Source organism: Macroventuria anomochaeta (genome assembly GCF_010093625.1).
Source record: "Macroventuria anomochaeta strain CBS 525.71 unplaced genomic scaffold BU25scaffold_50, whole genome shotgun sequence".
NCBI classification, from domain to species: domain Eukaryota; kingdom Fungi; phylum Ascomycota; class Dothideomycetes; order Pleosporales; family Didymellaceae; genus Macroventuria; species Macroventuria anomochaeta.
In genome coordinates this window covers 223,177-243,351 of record NW_022985411.1, presented here as the reverse complement: position 1 = coordinate 243,351, position 20,175 = coordinate 223,177, and the positions used below count along the sequence as shown (strand labels likewise).

The window sequence follows — 20,175 nt, the reverse complement described above, 5'->3', positions numbered from 1 at the left end:
AAGTCCAAGGTGGCCTTGATGCCTTGCTTGGTGTGGAGAAGGAGAGGGAGAGTCAGCTGTACCTTCCCAAGACTGTCCTGCAGGATTTTCCGGTCTGTGTTCAGCCACTTGCAGCTCAGGAGCAGGTGCTCAGGAGTCTGCTTGGCTCCACAGCTGCAGGATGGGTGGTCAGTCTTGCCAGTCCTGAACAGGTAGGCCTTGTTGTATCCATGGCCAAGCTTCAGCTGATAGAAGACACTGGCAGTCTCTCTCCTGGTTCCAGGGGGAATCCTCAGTTTTACATTACCAGAGGAGCTATGCCCTCTCGTCTTCCATAGTCTTAGACTTAGATAGGACGTTAAACCAATCAATCAATCAATCAATCACCATCCCTTGTACCTCCATTGACCTCACTCTCATCTAACTAAATCTTTCCATTATCAGAGGAGCTACTGCTCCTCTTGTCTTCCATAGTCTTAGACTCAGATAGGACGTTAAGCCAATCAATCAATTAATCAATTAATCGACTGCACCTTGGATGCACAGTTTAATAATGGCCTGGAGACTCTGAAATTGGAGGAGGAGACAGCCTGCTCTCTCTACATCCTCATGTTTGTAAACTGCCTGAAGTGGTTGGTGCGGCGCATTGACCGAACAGGTGTATTGAGTGCACAGACACGGTATTTGATCGACAAAAAATAACGAACTTCTTCGTATAGCCCAGTTTTTCTGCAACATGCGAGGTAAGATGCAAAGCAACAATCTGTCTAGTCATTAGATGAACGCAGCTGAAACCAAGAGGAACAGAGATTGTGAGTGAGCGAGTGAATCAAATGAGTGAGCGATCGCGAAACCAACAGCTGCTTACGGATTCTGGGGCTTTGATCTTTGCGAAAGACAGTGGAGTATGTGCAAATACACAAAACTGCGGTTGAATGATTGCGCACTTCGCTTTGTATAATTTCCATTGCGTCACACTGTGCGGACCTCCTATGCTGAGATCAGTAATCCGCCGCAACGGTCGCATCTATAACTTGACACATTAACGCGGTTGTTCTTGATAGAGTTGATTGCAACGACTTGTCGTGGTCGTCCGTCCTGTAGCTACTGCCAAACCAAAATTTTCTCCCAGCCGGGCATATTCCAACACCTTTTCAAGCACACACTCCTACCAACGCTATATCACGGGTCTACTCCAACTATATCCTACAGACCGTTACATCAAAGGCATGAGTAGCTCATCTATCCATTCGTTGATGCCCATCAAGACGTCGACCCTTTCGAAATGGCCATTGCGCAGGTAGTAGCTCCCTTGCGGAAGCAACGCTCTTCCAAGTTCGACCAATAACGCAGGTACGTCTTCATCCATGCCTCTCGATAACAGGTCCCTGATATTACCACCCTCTTCAAAGAACCTCAAGAGCAGGTCTCCGTCAATGTGGCTGTTCTTCGGCCCAGTCGCTCCTCGCTCCTTATTCCTGGGATCAACGTCTCTAGCACGGATTACGCAATCTTGCGCCCCATCTGCACCGTTCATAAGTACGTCGAAGATATCGCCGCTTCGATGCCTGAGGATAGTGAATTGATTTGCTGGATCGCGAGTTTGCTTGATTTCGATGAGATTCTGCAGCAATCGCAGAACATGACGCGCAGGCCTAGTCAGGATAGAAAAAGCGTAGATGGTACCATCAGAACAAGCACCAACAATGTCATCAACAAGGACACCCGTGACCTTTTCAGAACGCTTCGTGAAGCGGGAGGGCCGGCGCCAAGGTGGGCGAATGTCTCCACGCTGAAGACGAATTACTGTTCGCGGAAGACATGCCTCAAACAGAGTTGTTGCAGCATTCTTGAAAGTACTCTCGCCGGAGCTGTACAGACCCGACACTGTGGCTGTTTTCTTGTCTGTGAGTAGAACAAGTGACTCTTCCTCCACTAATGGGTCTCTTTGCAGATCATCATTGCGAAAGGCGAGATGATGGGTACAAGAGCGTTCGCGACTGTCGGTGAAAAGCTGCTCGATATCGACTCTTGAGTCATCAAGTCTACGAGTAACTTCAAAGCAGAGGTGCGAGTGCTGCAGTGTAGACACATAGACGTTGGTCCCTGAGACAGTGACGTGTATACCCGGCGAGGGGAGTTCTTTTGTCCCACGATTGAACCACCTATTTCAGTCAGTGAATGTGTCGAAGGACGAAGGATACCACTTGCCTGCCGAGCTCCGCATCAAACTCATCAAAATGTAGCAGCTTGCCAATGACGCTAACGGTGGCGCGCTTGTCAAACATGGCAACGCAATAGACTGGATGGGGATATGTTGACTCTTTCTGTAACGACAACCTGGATCCACGCTGTCCCAAGTTGAATATCAATCTCCTTCCGGACTCCTTGCCGTGACCTGCTCCGACACCGGTACCCACAATGACTAAGTTGTACTTCTTGCCACGATCATCCTCGAAAGACCAATCTGCGATCGAGTATACGCGCTCCGCATGGTCGAGAGCGTATTGAGCTACAACCAATCTGTTAGTAAGCTCGACACCCACCTCCTGCTTCACTTCAACCTCATCGAGAGGCTTGTTGTCATGCACATTGAGCAAGCTCAGTGTCGAATGTATCGTCCGGTATCCATCGGGCGGCGTACACGCTTCCCTAGCTTCGATTGTTGCTACGAGCATCTTCCGTGGCAGCGTCAGGTATGCCGCGAACGTAGGCTTCGCGCCCGTAATCAACTTGCGTGGCATGGTCTTTGACTCGTCCCCGGATCGCAGATATACAGCATGGTCGCTCTGTCTGACGTCTGCATCAAGCTGTGTATAGAGCATCTGATCACCCGATACGAGGAAGAGAAAGCCGCCCAGGTTCCTCTCTACAGCGATGTTTGAGTCCCCTATAAGAGGCAGCTGATAGGTTGCTGTGATCGGATTTTGTAGATACCCAGGATTCGCCCGGTTAGCGAACCAGATGGACTCAACATCCATGACTGAAAGCTTGTTTGCGGACAAACGAACTCTACAGAAGTCTGGCCCGCATGACACGAACGCGGCTGCGTCGTCGGTGGAACTTGAATATATTTGTGCAGAGGTCGAGCCCATCCTCGTGATGTTCCACTCTGACCGTACTGGGGCAGCCGTAGCCTCATATAGCGGATCAGGGTTGCTCATAGGGGTTTTCGGAGAGCCCAACTTGAGACCACGGACACAGCGGCTAAGGAGAAGGCCATCGCGGGTGGCACATACTAGGACTTGCTCACCGCCCGATATCAGTAGGACTGCGCTCTCACATAGTGTCCGCGAACGCTCGACAGCACTAACATCGAGAGACAACTCGGATAGTTTGGACAGCTCATGATCTGGTGAGACTTGGAAAAGGAACACTCTCGAATCGAGCGTGCCGACAAGGACATAAGCTTGTCCACTAACTTTGAGAAGCTCTATACATGTTGGATCGGCGCTCAGCATGTGGCGCGGATGCGTTCGCTTATGCTTCTCGAATGTGCCGTCTTTAAGTATTGGTGTGATTTCCAAGCACGTCTTGCCGCCATCCTTGAGGGCGACTGCAATGAAGGGGAGACCGGGTCTTGATGCCGCGAGTAGTATGGGCGCGTGGAATTGAATCTTGTCGCTCAAAGATAGAGTGGGTAAATTGAGTATTTGCGCATCTTTGCGGGTGATCTGTATTGAGAAGCGGTCTGATAGCATACAAGCTGAGATAGTCCCCTCGGTCCGTGTGATGCCGTCATCTATTGGCTCGTCCTCGGTCGGCAGCTGGGTGACGTCCCAAATGCCATCGTCCCAAGCACCAGAGAACTTGCCACGACCTTCAGGTTGTGTGCGAACAAGGCGTAGCAGAAGAGTCTCAAGTGGTAAAGTGACAACCACTAAAGCGTAGTGTTGTCTAGCACTTCTGCCATCGAGTTCGACAGTCTGACTGCCATAATGTACCACCCACAGACCAGTGCAACCATTCATGCCACTGAAAGATCCATCGATGAGTGCGTGTAGCCCTTGTCGAAGCTCGGACATCTGCCCGTGAGGTGCGACTCCGTTGGTTACGAACAATGCAGAACGCTCGCGTTCGTATGGATCTCGAATACCAGGAAGCTCTGTAACACATAGCCCCGTGAGTGGACTCCAGTTTGGCATCGATTCCACATAGGTGAACTGATTCATGGTGGGGTATTGTGTCGTGTAGGAGTACTCCATTGGCCAGGCACCGACTTTGCAAAGCAATCCATCATTCCCGGCGGATCCTGCCATGAGCACGTCTGGGTAAGATTGCGAGAACTCTGAATTGTCGACGCTCAGGCAAGCAAAGGCTTTGTCAATTCGATACGGCCACTCGCCCGCATCGTCCATCTCAACGGCGCCTGCTGGACCCTGCTCTACGTACATGACCCGACCGTCTTCGCGTGCGATGTAGAAGGTTTCCTTCGGAAAATCGGGGTTACGAGGGGTCTTGTCCCATTGTACCCATTGAGGTCGATGTGTGCTATCGCCGGGACGAAGTGACGGCAGAATGTGACTCGGAATGGGAACCGCGGTGCGCTGCGGAGCGCCGGACAACACGTCCTTATAGACGGATACATGCTTATCGAAAACCAGTAAGAAGTCAGGACTCCGGCTTAGGGGTATCAGTAGGAAGGGGTTCTGGTCGTCTAAACCTGTTAGTTCGTTTCCTATGGTAACAAGGGAGGTTTGGCTTACGCACCCAGATCCACTGAAACTCGTTCTGTACGAGCTGTCGCTGTGCTGAGATCGTATCTGCAATCCCAATCGAAGCAGGTTATCTTGGTCAACCCCTGATGAACAACGATGAATAGAAGTACTACATGATAACAATCCTTTCCGACAGCTGATGCGAGGAACTCCATGTGCATTATCCGGCCCTCAATCGAGATGATGCGTTCATCCTCGATTGGTATCGTATCGGCACCGTTTCGCAATTCGTTGCGCCATGACTGCATGGATTTTGTCTTGTAGAGCATGAACCGTCCTTCATAAGCTGCCACAGCTATGGCACGACATTTTGGATCTATAGCGAGGTATTGTCCGAGACGGTCGAAACGCGAAGAACCCGCGGGAAGCTTGACAGTCTTCTGTTGGAAGACGGGCTTGCCTGTTGCGCTGTGCTGAGCCCATAAGAACATCAGTGTTCGTGATGTAAGAGTGAGGACGACCACTTCTGGAGGCAGACCATGCTCCTCGATGTCTGTGGTTGACTGCCTGCTTCTCTGCACTGTCTGCTTTTTGGGCATTGGGCTTCCCACGCTCCTGTTGACGCAAACCTCGCGAGGGTCACCGAACACTCGCGCTGTGAGAATCCGGCCGCTGAAGTTTGACTTAACAGCGGCATGGCCAATACGTCCGTAGTCGTGGATTTCGTTCAGCTGTATCGAGTCTTCACCTACCAGCACGATGTCGTTGAGATCTTTGTGACGTATGTTTGCGGGGAGGATAAATTTGAAAAGAGGACTAGGAAGCACTGTCCTAGAAAGAATGCCATACCCTGGCACAAAGGGGTGGACGGCCTGCTTGACGACCGGTTCCCGCATTTCGGTATCATCTTGCTGCGCTCGTGCCATAATCTGATAGACGTCGAGCGGTCTCGACACCCATTCGTTGTTGACAAGTACCAGACCCTGGACTTGGTGGTTCATGGCGGGGATCACTCCCAGTGAACCCAAAGGGTCCAATCAAGGGTGTTCGTGAAGAAGTATCTCGATGACGCTAGACGAGGGACAGCACAACGGTAGCAAAGAAAACTGGGTAAGTGACTGGATTGCTGAGAGCGAATGAAGGTAACGTAAGCCAGAATCCCCTGACTGCAGAGCTGCAAGAGAGGCTCCGAGCTGTGACAGATGCAACTTTACAACGGAGCCCAATATATCTGGACGGCTACATGCCCGAGTGATGGTACGAGTCGGTAGCGGCGCAGTGTTAGGCGCAAGATCGATTTCGAATGTGATCGGATCTCGATAGCGAGATCATGCAGCCTGTCGATAGCACGATCTTGACTGAACGCGTGGTTTGGATTGGCGGAGTGGGCTACGAAGGGCCCGTCACTGCAGCAATTTCAAGCGCTGGCGAGGGAAGCTGGGGGCGAAGACGGGGGTTTTGCCGTGGCTTCCTGCATGCACGGTGGGGTTGGAGGGGCGTGGCGCATGCAGTGCGGCACAGATTCAACCAGCTTGTGGACTTCGGGAGGCCGGCAGCGAGTAATTTCGGGATTGCAAAGCTGCACAGCTGCAGCTCACGCGCAGAAGAGGAGACTTTCCGCGGATGTCGACACACTGATGATGTTGCCGGTTGATGTGATGTATTGTTGTTTTAAACGCCAAGACCTGTGATTCGACAGGGAAGGAAGTCGCGAGAAGTTTCGCGTCGACCTGGCGCGAATGGCTTGCGCATGCACAACCACTGTCATGTAGCGACACACGTACCGTGCATCTCTATCATCTCCGCCAGCAACCCAATACGAAGCCACGTCATCTTTGAGCGATCGACTGATTGTCGTGTTCGTTGACTGGTGGCACTCAAGCTCGAGATGTGGCTGACATGGCCTCCCGCACCCCATCACCCTCGGTGAGCTCTGGAAGCATATCCTCACGTCACTCAACACCTATTGATCTCTCATTGGCAGAGAAAGCTAAACAAGGTCTGATTGCTACTGCCTGCGAAGAGGGCGATCTTGCTGCTCTTGTAGACCTTTCGACAAGCACACATGGCCTAGTGAGCGATAACTTGCGGCGCACAGCATGGCCCATGTTATTGGGGTGTGCACATGCAGCCGCTGAAGGGACACCATGGAAGGACTTACCTGCACATCGGGAAGAGGGGCAGGTTGGCCTTGACGTGAACAGAGCCTTTGTATACTACCCCAAGTATAGTAAGTATCAATACGACTGACAAGAGTGGTATCTAATACAAGATGCTAACAAACCGCAGGTTCAGAGAAAGAGCTCGACCGCCGGAAACATGAGCTGTCCAACGTCATCCTCGAAGTGCTGCGCCGCCATCCAGCGCTGTCCTACTTTCAAGGCTACCACGACATTGTTCAGGTCTTCTATCTGGTCCTAGGTACACACGCTGCACCTCAAGCAACTGCCCGCCTCAGCCTCCTTCGAATCAGAGACTTCATGCTCTCTTCTCTCGAACCCGCCATAGCACAACTCGAGCTGTTGCGCCCGTTGCTTCACCATGCCGATCCAGTACTGTACGAACACCTGCCCAAGAGCTCAGCAACATTCGCGCTGGCCGGAACGATCACAATGTTCGCCCACAACATAGAAGAGTACGAGGACATCACGAGACTATTCGACTTTTTCCTAGCGCGTCATGCTGTCATGCCGCTATACTTCTTCGCGGCCGTGGTGCTTTCCAGACGAGAGGAGCTGCTGGAGATCGACAGGGAGGATGAGGATATACTGCACGTCATGCTCAGCAAGCTGCCTGAGCCGTTCGACATTGAGTTTCACATCGCGCGTTCGATCGAGCTCTACGAAAGGCTCCCACCAGGTTCTCCAGGCAGCTGGGAGTGGTGGCGTATATCATCTTCCAGCGTGCTCAAGGCTTCAGCTACCTTGGCCGACACACAACGCTTGACGCTGGAGGATGGCGAGCGGTTGTTCGCTCAGCAAGAGAATGAGGTCCGCAGACAGCAGTACCAGAAGAAGGTTCTCCAGCAAGCAACTAGGAGCTTTAAGCATGCACAACTGCGTTTACGGTACTACCGTCGTTATGGAGCTGTTGGTCTTGCGATTGTCGTTGGCGCATATGCCTTCTGGCTTGGCAAGAGCGGAGGTCTGGATGCTACGAGATATCCCTTCTTTGGTTACTTAGGTAATATCGCACAATGGTTGCTCGGTACGTGAAGGTTACGATCATGCCATGTACGGCGTTGTGGGGTTGGATCAAAAGCACATGCCTTGTTGAGTTTATGGGACACGAGATAGATTGCAACTCAAGTGCCTGCTTGAGAAAGGCCGGCACGAAATAGAGTCGTAAGTGTACACTCTGCTCAGCTTTTATCTTCACTACTCACACGAATGTTTGTCCCCTCACGTCGAACCACTGCTAAGCCATGGTGCTCAACACCACAAATACCCACAACCCGGACACTACACTTTCGTTAGCTCCTTATCTTTCCTCTACAAACATCGGACTTACGCTGTCGCCTATAAGGCAGGCCCTAGTCTTGCACTAACGATCTAAATCTTTTCTTGAAAATTGTTTTACATTGTGCTGCGGCGGTTAGTCGATGTTAGAGACGAGATTTGATACGCGTACTAGCCTGGAGGCAGCTGGTGTACACCACTCGCAGCGTCTGTAGCATACGAACTTTGATGCTGACGCGAGTGCAGGTGGAATCCAGACGACTTGGTTGAAGGTGCGGCGGTGGGTGACGAGTAAACCACTGAAAGGCAGTAAGAAAGCAAGAAGGAAGGCAAGGAAAAGCATATCTGGCGGTAAAGTTGATATGGTAAATAGAGTTACTCGAACTGTGATGACGATGTGCTACAAATCTTTTGGGATGATATGCTTGCTGAGCGCAGTGAAGGTATGTTATCGTGCGTGCCACGATGAGTGAAAGCAAGAGAGGCGCATGGGAAGCAGGCGCGCTTCACGGGCTCGAACGTGATCTAGTCGGTGGAGCGTGAGCCGCATATATCGTATTGATCTGTTAGTCTAGCATATATATGCCAAGTAGACCTGCTGTGATCGTCATCGTGTGTTGAAGTCCTTTCCTTCTGGAGTACTTCAGAGACATCGTGCCATCAATCATGTCCTCAGCCAGACAAGCGCCGACGCCACCCTTTCCAGCATTCTGAGCTCTACTATCGTATCAGATGTGGACATCGAAAGACTTGACAAGGGCCAGCTTACTCACTTTGTGTCCAAGGATCATCTGCTCATCGGCAGTATGGCTCCACTGAGGCGTTGTCGTAGATGCAACCGCCTTTGCTCGGGCAGCGCTTCTATTGGTGGAAGATCTTGTCACTACCGCACTTGAGGATGTAGTCATGGGCAGGCTCATCACAGTAGCGTTCGCCGACGGACGTGCAGTAACCTCCAAGCATGGGAACATCGCGTATGGCCTTGAGAGTAGAGCGCTCGGCAGGCGGCTGTTGACCAGGACTGCACTCGGCCTTGCAGACTGCCTTGCCATCTTGCACCTTGCAGCAGCCGGGCTTGGAGCACTTGCGGTTGGTCTCCCAGAAGCCCTTGTCGTTGCAGATCTTGGAGACGTAGTTGGTGGCGACACACTGAGATTCTCCTGGGTTGCACTCGACCTCCTTGTTGCAGTAGGCATTGCCAGCAGGTCCGACATGACAGGCACCGACCTTGGAGCAACTCTCAGTGGCCTTCCAGCCTTGAGCCCCGCAGATCATGACTGAAGAGTTTGTATCGTCGCACTTGTTGGCACCGAGCTGGCAGTCCGCCTCCGTTGGGACCAGAGCTGGCGTATCTTGATGCTGTAGCAAACCAGGCAGAGCAGCCATGTCCGATGTGACAAACACCCTCCTCGAGGCAGACCTGGACGCCTCTCATCGCTCGAATACCGTTTCCTCGATCAACGCACTCCCAGATAATGGTCTGGGAGCCGTCGCATCTGTGGCAGCCAAGTGGACAGAGCACTACCGCAGCAGTGAAAGCTGTCGGCAGGGCTGCAAGAAGAAGTGCAACCTTGGAGAGCTGCATGTTGAAAGTAGGGGTTGTTCTTGGGGTACCGTATTGGCGAGCTTTGAGCTTGGAAGAAGGAGAGCGGGCGAGTAGAGTGTGAGAGCAAAATAGCGCTATTGAGTACGTGTCAATGTCGAGGTGAAGGAAGGTACCTTGCAACAGCGTTTGTTGTTATTACGTAGAGACCCAGGGATGGAAGGGGTGCAAGAGCGAAAGGTGGCGAGTTTGCGGCATAGGATTTTATGCGCTTTGCGTATGCTATGTTGTTGACAGGAGCCATGTGTATGCGTCGGTCCTTCGTTATGCATACCAAGAAGATACAGACCAAAGTGGAAGGGTTAAGTGATCAGTATTACTATGAACCAAAGCTTTGAGACCGCGGAGCCGGAGAGTAGCATATATAGTTGATTGTGACAAATGGGATGAAGATTGAGATCAGAACATGCTTATTATTCATGAAACAGAACGAACGTTGTTGCACATACTATGCTGACCCGCAGCTTTTGGTCCCCATCCCAAAAGCGCCCTGACGCCATACATGTGAAGATCCGCAGGATATGATAACCAGCAGGAAGATGACCGAAAGCGACGGTGGTTTGCCGCCAAATATGTGATACGACAGGAAACATTTGATGAGTATTCGAGCTTGGAATGGCCTGCCTCCGGACTCAAGACTTGTTCTGGTGACCCGAAGCATACCCCGCATCCTCGACCTCACTCATGAGATTGGCGTTGTATAGCCTCTTGTAGTCCTGCTCATTCCAGCTCTGCTGTTGGGCAAGTGCGCCGAGGCTCAGACCCCTCGATCGAGACTTCTTCAGAGAATCGGTCGGGGCAAGACCAACCGCGCTGTAGTCGGGGACAACGCCTTGGCCTGGTGGTGGGAACGGCGATGACTGCGATGGCGAGGCAACTGTCACTCCACTGGTAACATTGTCGGGGGACTCGGTGTGTGTCGATAGGTCTGAAGAGACAGAGCTCTGCGCGTGGGCCATTTTCAATGCCCTTTCGTAGTTGGCTGAGCTGGCACGAACAACACCAGGCCGTTGGTATGCTGCGCGTGCTTCGTCGGCAGCGAGGGAGGGCTCTGGTGCCGCAGATTCAGTCTGCTTGGTGGCATTCTGGAAAAATATTGCTTCGGCTTCGGAGCGCGTGCTAGGTGTGAGGCCAGATGGCGTTGGGTCGCCAAATCCAGTATCAGAAGGGGGAAGGCCGAGTGACGAGCTCATGCTTGCGGTGGACTTTGTGCTGGGCTCTGGAGGTTGTCAGCAAGTGTGAATCGGTCGATTGTGTATATACATAGGATAACAAAGAAGCTGGTACCATAAACAGTATTGGCAACTCGGATTGTAGCTTCCTATCTCTGGGATGACGCAAACAATGGCTATAATTATTGTGGCAAATGCACTCTCCACTCCAAAGCAAATAAGATGATAGACTTACAGTGAGTAATCAAGAAGCCGATTATCAGCCTCGTTCTGGGGATGTTTCACATCGTGCTCCGAACACCTTTATTGATACAACGCATTCACCGTATGACAGCATGGCTTGGCGACTGACGTCGATTCAAGGGTCCAGATGCGGAGATCTAATCTAAATGTGGAAAGTTTTTCGGCGCTCTATCGGCGATTCAAACCGATTCGTGCGACCGCAACGGCTTACTCGCATCGATCCCATGTATGATGATACGTATTGTGTTGACGAGGCGCTCAGGCGTTGCTGGGAATGGTGAGGGTTGATGAACCAGGTGGAACGTCTCGTGCCTCGAGTCAGTAAGCGAGCATTGACACTTTGCGAATAGATCCTATTGTAGGTGTACTGTCTGAGTGAGATGCAATATGTTTCAAATAGCATACAGCTTGAATGAGGTCGACAAGCTCGCGTACAACTCGTATCTCTCGAGCGTCTGACGTATGTGGTTCCAGCAGGCACAAAGCTTTCAAAGGACGAGGTACCCGACAACAGGGATAGCACGACCCTACAGTTGTCGATCCATGTTCACAAGGGACCCCACTGGGCCCGCAAACAAGTCCTTCGGTCCAGACTCAACTGCATCTCATCTCCTCTCTGATGTCAGCTCACGCCAGCCTCCTCAGTATTGCTCGTCACTCGACATTTGCCGCTTGCCTCTTGAACTTATGATGTTACAGATTCGAGTCCAGCAGCGACATCGTGAGTGGTCCCAAGAACTATCCAGTACTCATATGAGATGCACGAACAAGGGATGATGACAGCAAGGGCGTGCGACATCAGCTACAATATCGGTAGCAGTGGAATGTCGCGTCATGTTAGTTGAGATCCGGCTGCTCATCACAACGGCGACTTTGCAGCTCTCACGACTTCCTCTGCGGATATTGACTCCATGCAATCAAAGAGTAAAGAAATGTACAACGTTAGGCTCCAGGTTGAGCGGTCGAACTTCAACAGTATGAGGGGTTTGTGCAGTAGTCCAAACTTCTCTGGTATCACGTTCAGAGTACAGTCGGCCCTTCTTCATGATGCGTTCCAGAGAGACTGGCACATGCTAACATCTAGGATCGGATGTGGTATAGCAGCAGTAGAAGTACTTAACTGGAGGTAATGATTCTCAAGACCTATTGTATCTAGGACGATTGAACCACAAGAGAATTCTTCACGAGTTGCGACATGTGCAAAAACCGCAACATGCAGCTATCAACTTTCCTCACCCTAGCTTACCTCAACGCCGTCTCCTCATAGACACTGTACGTCTCTTGTCCCACCCCTCACTGTTTCTAGCTTCCTCACCTTCCCTACAACACTCTAACCAACCCTTATCTACAGCAACCGCTAGAACCCATAGTTGTTTGGATAGTGTGTATGAGAGTATAGGCTTTGGACCAAGGCGTGCGGAGGGGGTCAAGAGGGAGTTTGGGATTGCTTGTGATGGGTTGAAGGCACCGTGGTGAGGGAGGCATGAGTTGAGGGGGCCTGGAGGTATTCCAGGTCTTATCTGAATGTTGGCAAGTTATCAGCATTAAAAGACTACGCGTAGATCCTAAACGAAGAACGAAGTGTTGATACAATAGAGGCCCAAACTCCCACCAAGACAAAGAAGGAGATAAGGAAGTGACTATCGATGATCCTTTGCTTTTCTCGTAACGCCCCTGTGTTGCAATGGTCCCACCCTATGTGCACCAACCCAACCCAGCCGCAAAGATCAAAACATCTCTTCCTCCCACGTGCGCTCCTCAATCGGTGTAAGCTCGCCCTCAAATTTCGCGGAATTGGCTCTCTAAGCCTTCTCCTTCTTCGCAAGATAGTACGTCAGCAGATTAAGCTGCTGTTCCCTCGCGCCAGCGACTGCCTCCCAGAACGCTTTTGGCTCACCGCCGGGACCAACGATACGTTCGTGCAGCGCAATGCAGAAGTCGATGTTCGCCTTCCTGATATCGGCATCCTGGTCTTCCATGCACCTGACCGCGAGCTTGCCCAGGCGGTGCGTCTGCTCCTGGAAGAGTACGACGTTCTTGCTGCTTGTGATCTCGACGAGGCTCGCTAGGGTGCGCAGCGACATGGTCATGGTGCGCGTGCTGTTGGTGGCGGGGGATGATGGAGATGAGGACTTCGAGTTAGGGGAGGATGTGGGTGTTGAGGCTGGCATGTCTTCGATGAGGGCGAGGACTGCGTTCAAGCAGTCTGAGACTTGACCGTAGCGGACGATCTCGTTGGCTGTGGCTTCCATGTCGCCTGCAATGTGTGATGTGTTCTCGTGCTGCGATTTGGCTTGCAAGATGGTGCAGAGGACACGGGAGAAGTACTTTGCTGTCTCCTTGCGGTATAGTGACAGCATCGCGCGTATGGTTGCGAGAGCCTGGCCCTTGCAGGAGCCAGCCTTCGTCGCAGGGAGCTTGAGCTCTGCAGAAGGTGTCTGGAAGTAGTCGAGACAGGCGAGGAGTAGCCTGCCGAAGACCTCATCGTTCGGGCCCCAAATCTCCTGGTTTGACTTGATCGCGTCCTGGATCTTGCGGAACATGCCAGCATCGACTGTACGTCCTTCGATTTTCTTGATAGCGCTGGCAAGCAATTGTCTATTCTTGAGAGTCTCGGGGCTGTTGGCGTCGTTGTTCTCGGTGTGCATGACACTTCCGGTGCTGGTGGTCTTGTGATGGCCTCGGATGCGCTCTTCGGTCCCTTCGCCCATCATGGCGTCGCCGTTGCTGTCTATGCCTGGTTGTCGCTCGTTGCTCCTCTCGTTAATCGGAAGTTCTCCTAGAACGGGCGTGTCGACCTCTTGGCCTGCAGGCGATGGTTCATCACCCACGAAGGGGTCTTCGTACACTTCAACCTCCTCTTGCGCAGCCCGATCCGGGGACCTCTGCCGTGGACTTTGTGCTGGTAGAAGACTCGGGCTCAGCATCGAAGCAGCTCGTGGGCTAGGTACCGGCAGTCGTCCTCCAGATGGGTTGGGCTTGGGCGGTGTGCTCTGTACCCTTTGTGATATCGGGCGCGCAAGGCTTGGGACATTGATCATCGTGAAGTTATCCTCGTCCATGTCGAGTGCGTTGCTGTCAACAGAGGCACGCTTGTCCATCCCGTTCCTCTGGCGGAAGGGCATCGTGCCATCGTGGTGGCTCTGCGATCGGATGAATGGCCGTACCATTGTCAGGTCCTCGTCCTTGTGAGGACTGACTGCCGGACTCCCTCGTTGTGACCCTATGCTCGGGTTCTTCCTGTGTGTTGTTGTCCGAGCCTGATCCGGCCTGGACTTGCCACGCACAGGACTGACGGCAGGGCTGTTTTGAGTTTGTGATCGCGGCCTAGCTGCACTTGAGGTTGTAGGCCCGACAGACTTCTTCAGCGACTTGAGAGCCGGTGTCTTCTCTGGCGTTGTTGTGGTTGACGGAGTGATCTTGCTCTGTCGCACTGAGTATGGATCTGCTGTCTTCGGCCTGTTCAGCTCAGGTCGACGGATCGGCCGCCGTACCATGCCGCCCATCAACGAACCAGTTCCGGTCGAACTCTTCAGAGCTGATTTTGTAGACTCGCCAGACATGGCGGACGGTGGCCGAGCCGGTCCGTTGGATGCTGTCGAAGCATTGGACATAGTCCTCGCACCTGCGCCCAGCGACTTGGTCGACAGCGATCTCGGGGTCTCGTAGCTTGCTGCAGCAGAGCTGGGTCGATCGGCAACACCCTTAGAAGCCGCCAGTTTCGCCCGTCTTTGCTCTGCGATCTTCTCCTTCAGACTTGTCCTTGCAGCACCCGGTCCAACGGATTTCGAGAATGATGATGCCGTGCTGGGTTGCGATGATGCGAGCGATGCGTTGGGGTTGTTCGGGTCCTTGTCGAGACCGGTCTTTTCGCGCTTCTCGAGGGTTTCGTACATGCTATTGTAAACGTCAGTAAAAGTCATTGCTTCGTTACAGACGCAAACTCACGCTTCAGCTTTCTGGGGCCACACCAGTGCGAACGTCCAGTAGGTGCTCCGGTAGGCCTCACGCACTTTGGGGTTGGCGTCTGTCAGTCCCTTCTTCAGGATCTTATCGAAGCTGTCCAGTCCTCCCGAGTGTTCGATATGCGACTTGTGCTTGCGAATAAGTGTCTTTACCCAGCTGGCCGAGAAGATACGAGGCTGGACGTTCTTGTCTTGCGAGGCGAATTGCACGTGCTGCAGGATGCGGTTGTTGTATGAAACGTGCGAAAGAAGCGCATCCACTGTGACATTTCCGTTCTGTGCCGCGATGTTCTTGGTAGCGGCGCACATTTTGATGAAGCTCTGAAGCAAGATCTCCACCCAGGGGTCGATGGCTGGTCCAACCGTCTTTGCGAGCTCCTGCACCAGATGACACCCGTTGGTTGACATGGTTGTTCGCAGCGTGTTGGCGACCTTCAGAATGCCGTCCAGCAGCGACTTGATGCCTGTCATGAAAGCGGCGTGGAACTCGGTCGGTGCGTTGCCCTTCAATATGCGCCTCAGCTTCGTTGTGTTCTTATCACGTCCGATCCAGTTCTGCTCGTTTTCCCTGCCTTCAAATGGTGGTGCCATGTCGCGGAAAATGTCTTCCAGCTCGCGCTGCGTGTAGACGTGTATTGGGTCCATAGAGACGGCCTCGGCGGGTGGGGGTTGCTCCGCGGCCAAGCTGTCTGCGAAGCCAGTGTCCGGCTGCAGCGTTTTCGCTCTCGAGGTGGGAAGGGCGCGCTCGCGCACGGGTGCGGGCGCTGGTTCGTTGTGTTCTTCGTCCATGGCGACGTCGTCTAGTTGTGCAGTGATGAAGGTTTGGGTCGCTTTTCGCACGTTATGAGCAGCGAGCTGCTTCTTAAGATTCACTCTCGCGCTCGTTGGGGCGGTCCTGTTCCACTGTCAGCACTGGGCTCCCAGACCCAGACTTCGTGGCCCCTTCCTATGGGTGGTCTACGTACTGGAACAGCGACACAATTGCATTCTTGGCTACATTGCGCACCTCAGGGTCGGCATCTTCGCAGTTCGCGACCAGCTGGTTGACGTAGCTCTTGAACGGCAGGCTGTGGTTCTTGTTCATCTTGACAACCCACGTCATAGCTGTCTCTTTTGCGCGGGGGTTGCTGCCGCCTATCGCGCTGTGAATGCCGGCATCGATCTCCGTGTGGCACCAGTTGTAGAGCTCGACGAGCAGCACCGAGGCAGCGCTGCGGTGGCCTTCGCGCGCATTGCCCAGGTAGTCCAGCAGTATGGGGCATAGTTGCAAGGCGTGGGTGGTGATGACGTGAGTCTCCTTCTGCAGCACCAGCCGCTTAATCAAATGACTGAGGGTGGAGAAGCCGGTGGTGACGAGCTGTGCAGATGTCTGGGCGCTGATGGCAATTCGGATGCATTCAAGAATCGAGGCCTGGCAGCTCTCGGGCACGCGCTGGTGTTTGATACTGGACTTCAGGCTGCTAAAGAGGTCCAGCCGCTTGTCGACGTTAGTCGACGCTTGCTTCTTCAGCGCCGCGAGAAGGGCGGCCGTTTGCTCCTCCATGGTGAGCAGGGCCTGAGAAGCGATTGTTGTGGTAGCAGTCTGGCTCAGTGGGGCATATCTGAGGTATTATGTTTTTGCGGGTAGTCTACCGCTCGTCAGTCAACAACAACACCGGTGCTTGTCAGCGAATGCACCCCTGCGCGTTTCCACCTGCCGCTAGCGCCTATCACCTACGCAACCGTGCACCACTCAAAGATACCCCTCATGTTTCACATGGAAGTGGTCAAAGCCTCATGCGTCTCGATTGATTGATTGATTGATTGGTTTAACGTCCTATCTGAGTCTAAGACTATGGAAGACGAGAGGAGCAGTAGCTCCTCTGGTAATGCAAAGATTTGGTTACATGAGAGTGAGGTCAATGGAGGTACAAGGGATGGTGAGGGCTCAGGCCCAGATCCTCATGCGTCTCGTATGCTCGTCATCTGGTCACGTCCAGAGGCACGTCCGTGTATTCTTCGTTCGCTATCAAATGCTATGGGACTTGCTCTATAGACGATTTGGCGGCCATAGATAATAACAGACAACAACAACAACAATAACAACAACAACATCTGCGCAACACGGCAACAGTCTTGTACGTGTCTGAAACACGTCACAAGCAACATGCATCCCCCTGCTGTCGACTTCGAACCACAAGAGCCTAAGGCGCGCCTTGTGCAACCCCGCCACGAGTGTAAGCTCAACAAAGAACAACTACAAGGGGGTGCAGGCCGAGGTGTCGGTCACAAAGCGCAAGGCTGCAGCACTCCTTCAGTGGCATCACACAAGTACTTAAGAGGTTGATTGAACGAGTGACGGTGTTTGTTGCGAATAACTACGTGTCGGCCACCGCTTCATAGCCTACTCCGCGTTCTGAGCGTTCCTCTCGTCCCAGACATTGAGAGCCTCCTCAGCAGCCTTGACACCACTGAGTGCCATAGCGCCAAAGGTGGGACCCATACGATTCGCTCCATCAACCTCGCTGAGCTCCATTCCACCGACAATCAGACCAGGCACAACCTCGCGGGTGCGCTTGACGATGGCATCCTCAGCAGTGCGCATGTCGAGACCGCGCATGCCGCCGAGCTTCTCGATCTGCAGCATGCTGACGAGGCGCTTGACGCTGAAGGCGCCAAATGGGCCGTCGTGGCCGGTGGTCGAGATGACGAGGGGTGCGTTGATGGTGTTGGGGTCCATGCAGGACTGGTCTGCGCGGACATTAATGAGGTGTGTGTACATCTGGTTCGTGTGAACATACCGTCGTGGTGCATGGAGACCAGGGTCCAGTTGGTGACGACACCGGCAATGCGGACAGCATTGGGGTCCTTCCTAGTGGGAGCCGGGCGGGTGATCAAGTCCTCGACTGTGGTGGCGTTGAAGAGCTTGACGTTAGGGAACTGGAGCACCTTGCTCAGAAGAGTCGATGTAAATAGCGCCGCGTGCTTGACGGTGACCCAGTCGCCGTCGTCCTCATACGGGACACCGAGCTCATTGAGAAACAGCTGAGCGGGCTTGCGCATGATCATGGCGCTGAAAAGCTGACCACCGAGCCACGCACCTCCACCAGGAGCAACACCGGCTTCGACGATGGCGATCTTGAGGTCAGGGCGCTTGGATGCGAGCATGAAAGCAGTGGAAAGACCGCAAGATCCGGCACCGACGATGACGATGTCAGACTCGGCGTAGGTGTCGAGGTCCTGGAAGTAACGGCGGGCTAGATACTGTCAGTCCTGTTTGCAAAACAAACCTTAGATCTGGAGGAAGACGTACTCATGGCCCTGGAGACCTGGCTCTCACGGATGGGAGCGAACGTGAAGTTGTCCCAGTTGCTCTCGAACTCAGCCAGAGTCTTTGCCTGACCATCCTGACTGACAGAGGCAGCCTTAACGGCGAGGCTCTTTTTGAGGTCTACACCATTGCCAAGGACGGCAGGGGCAGGAGACTCAAAGACGGCAGCGGGGGGAGACATGTTGTCGATGGTTTATTCACGGATCAAAATCTGCCACAGGTTAGGTCTATTCTCCACAGGGGGCAAGCATGAGTCCTTTCGCTGGTATTATCCAGATCAAGTTGAAACCGTATAATCTCAGAACGAATCCAGAAGTCCTTGCTTTTCTATCTAGTCATCCTCGTAGGGCATGACAAGAGCAGCAGAGGGCTTCCAGAAACGAACACCGGTTCATGCAGTATACTTGTCGTTTAGTATACTTTGCTTGAAAGTACCTTGATAACATAAGGATAACGCCTGCTGGCGGACCACATCCTGCATGGCAGCTGCCATACTTGTACTGAGTACCTGTATAACGGTCAGTGAGCTCCCTTGCATCTCAGGCGAGTTGAACGGAGGATTACGGATGATAGGTCGATGAGAGAATCGAGGACTGATGGAGGATCGAAGAAGAGGGGGAAACTGAGCTGGTTAAATAGTTGTTCAGATCCCACGTCCAGCGTCCATGTTTAACCATGTTCAACCGTCGAAGTGGGGTAGCTGTACCTTAGCTCTGCACCTGCGCTGTTTGATCAAGAACAGCCCCACCATAGCCCGCCTCCGCCAACGTCCTATTTGAGGACTAAATGTACGCTGATGTAGAGATACGCATAGTTGTAATGCCAACTGTAATGCTCGGGTTGCCTGTTCCGTCCAATACTAGACTGCTGAAGAGCCATCAGTTTGCGGTGCATTGGGGGCCAAACTGCTGTACCACCACGTCACAATTGTCTCCGCGAACTACTTTGACATCAGCAACTGTGTATTGAAGATGACCGTAAGACTCCTTTCGTCAAAGTCGAATGGAGTCACACGATTAAAGAAAAACAAATGACAACATTCTAAGATGGAGTGTGGACTTGATGTCCGGTGAAATATGAGATCATAACCAAAGCGTGATTGTAGGTACTTGGAGAACGAAGAACAGATGGAGTCATTTCGTAATCTTAGTGGCAAAGGTAGGGCTATCTGATGCTCAATTGAACCTTAGGATTGAGTCAAGAGTGATCGAAAAGTGGTAGTCGATATTCACTTTATGGTATAATGTGCAAAGCATAGCAGTGGCCCACCTCGAGATCACACAGAGAGCAGCTGCATAGCTGAACCATTCAAGAGCTCGCATTTTGCTGGCTGGTAGCCTCCTACTGCCCTTAAGAGTGGAATGAGCATCGTGCAAGAGTGGAGGAAACTCGTCTGGGATGTAGTCGTCTCGTTGTGGGGATGAGTGCTTGTGCTTAGCTGGAGGAACATGCCGCTATTTGCCCCAAGTGCCAAGCAGGAGGGATGGTGTGACCGACATATGGACGTTCGAAGGTCTGGACGCATGCTGCCTTGACAGATCGACGACCATCCATAAGCTCATTCATTTCCATGACGCTGCAGCACGAGCCACCTGGACATCATAATTGCACCGTGTTGACTGTTGTTCCTTGTGAAGCTGCGCATGGTTGTGAGTGGGACAAGATGGATTTATAATCTGGGGTCGTACTCCGCGCTTGTTGCTGTGGTTGTCGACGTTGATATGTGGTAGACGTTGCTTCTTCATCCGGCAACTAGTACCGGCGGTGCGGATCCTTTTGAGGCGACG

At 52.7% G+C, this 20,175-nt stretch overlaps 6 protein-coding genes across 6 annotated transcripts; 1 reads left to right on the top strand and 5 right to left on the bottom strand.

The window, feature by feature from the left end:
• Positions 1-1,063: 1,063 nt before the first annotated feature.
• BU25DRAFT_403721 (uncharacterized protein) lies at positions 1,064-5,638 on the bottom strand (the record flags this gene model as incomplete). Its single annotated transcript, XM_033705091.1, has 3 exons — positions 1,064-2,144; positions 2,191-4,636; positions 4,690-5,638. The coding sequence occupies 3 exons, from the start codon at positions 5,636-5,638 to the stop codon at positions 1,196-1,198; spliced, it is 4,344 nt and encodes a 1,447-aa protein (XP_033556123.1). The 3' UTR covers positions 1,064-1,195.
• An 898-nt stretch (positions 5,639-6,536) lies between these two features.
• BU25DRAFT_353388 (uncharacterized protein) lies at positions 6,537-7,852 on the top strand (the record flags this gene model as incomplete). The annotated part of the gene is made up of 2 exons (XM_033703454.1): positions 6,537-6,867; positions 6,927-7,852. 2 exons carry the CDS (start codon positions 6,537-6,539, stop codon positions 7,850-7,852), a joined length of 1,257 nt encoding a protein of 418 aa, XP_033556122.1.
• A 1,101-nt stretch (positions 7,853-8,953) lies between these two features.
• BU25DRAFT_482212 (uncharacterized protein) lies at positions 8,954-9,680 on the bottom strand (the record flags this gene model as incomplete). Its single annotated transcript, XM_033711124.1, has 2 exons — positions 8,954-9,454; positions 9,516-9,680. The coding sequence occupies 2 exons, from the start codon at positions 9,678-9,680 to the stop codon at positions 8,957-8,959; spliced, it is 663 nt and encodes a 220-aa protein (XP_033556121.1).
• Positions 9,681-10,006: 326 nt separating this feature from the next.
• BU25DRAFT_403715 (uncharacterized protein) lies at positions 10,007-11,161 on the bottom strand. Its single transcript, XM_033705090.1, has 2 exons — positions 11,106-11,161; positions 10,007-10,917 (listed from the first exon to the last, which is right to left on the bottom strand). The coding sequence occupies exon 2, from the start codon at positions 10,889-10,891 to the stop codon at positions 10,331-10,333; it is 561 nt and encodes a 186-aa protein (XP_033556120.1). The 5' UTR covers positions 10,892-10,917; positions 11,106-11,161; the 3' UTR covers positions 10,007-10,330.
• Positions 11,162-12,675: 1,514 nt separating this feature from the next.
• On the bottom strand, positions 12,676-16,684 carry BU25DRAFT_378864 (protein STU1). The gene is made up of 3 exons (XM_033704183.1): positions 16,044-16,684; positions 15,062-15,973; positions 12,676-15,010 (listed from the first exon to the last, which is right to left on the bottom strand). Exons 1-3 carry the CDS (start codon positions 16,619-16,621, stop codon positions 12,916-12,918), a joined length of 3,585 nt encoding a protein of 1,194 aa, XP_033556119.1. The 5' UTR covers positions 16,622-16,684; the 3' UTR covers positions 12,676-12,915.
• A 350-nt stretch (positions 16,685-17,034) lies between these two features.
• BU25DRAFT_403707 (Thi4-domain-containing protein) lies at positions 17,035-18,979 on the bottom strand. The gene is made up of 4 exons (XM_033705089.1): positions 18,953-18,979; positions 18,371-18,896; positions 17,859-18,314; positions 17,035-17,808 (listed from the first exon to the last, which is right to left on the bottom strand). Exons 2-4 carry the CDS (start codon positions 18,567-18,569, stop codon positions 17,462-17,464), a joined length of 1,002 nt encoding a protein of 333 aa, XP_033556118.1. The 5' UTR covers positions 18,570-18,896; positions 18,953-18,979; the 3' UTR covers positions 17,035-17,461.
• Positions 18,980-20,175: the final 1,196 nt, after the last annotated feature.

What these genes read in the sequence shown, in the direction of transcription:
- BU25DRAFT_403715 (XM_033705090.1), bottom strand. Translation starts at nt 10,891, where the DNA reads ATGAGCTCGTCACTCGGCCTTCCCCCTTCTGATACTGGATTTGGCGAC.
- BU25DRAFT_378864 (XM_033704183.1), bottom strand. Translation starts at nt 16,621, where the DNA reads ATGGAGGAGCAAACGGCCGCCCTTCTCGCGGCGCTGAAGAAGCAAGCG. An exon ending in GCAATTGTGTCGCTGTTCCA is followed by an intron (nt 15,974 to 16,043) that starts GTACGTAGACCA and finishes ACAGTGGAACAG; the next exon opens with GACCGCCCCAACGAGCGCGA. An exon ending in TGGCCCCAGAAAGCTGAAGC is followed by an intron (nt 15,011 to 15,061) that starts GTGAGTTTGCGT and finishes CGTTTACAATAG; the next exon opens with CATGTACGAAACCCTCGAGA.
- BU25DRAFT_403707 (XM_033705089.1), bottom strand. Translation starts at nt 18,569, where the DNA reads ATGTCTCCCCCCGCTGCCGTCTTTGAGTCTCCTGCCCCTGCCGTCCTT. An exon ending in CCAGGTCTCCAGGGCCATGA is followed by an intron (nt 18,315 to 18,370) that starts GTACGTCTTCCT and finishes GACAGTATCTAG; the next exon opens with CCCGCCGTTACTTCCAGGAC. An exon ending in GGTCTCCATGCACCACGACG is followed by an intron (nt 17,809 to 17,858) that starts GTATGTTCACAC and finishes ATGTCCGCGCAG; the next exon opens with ACCAGTCCTGCATGGACCCC.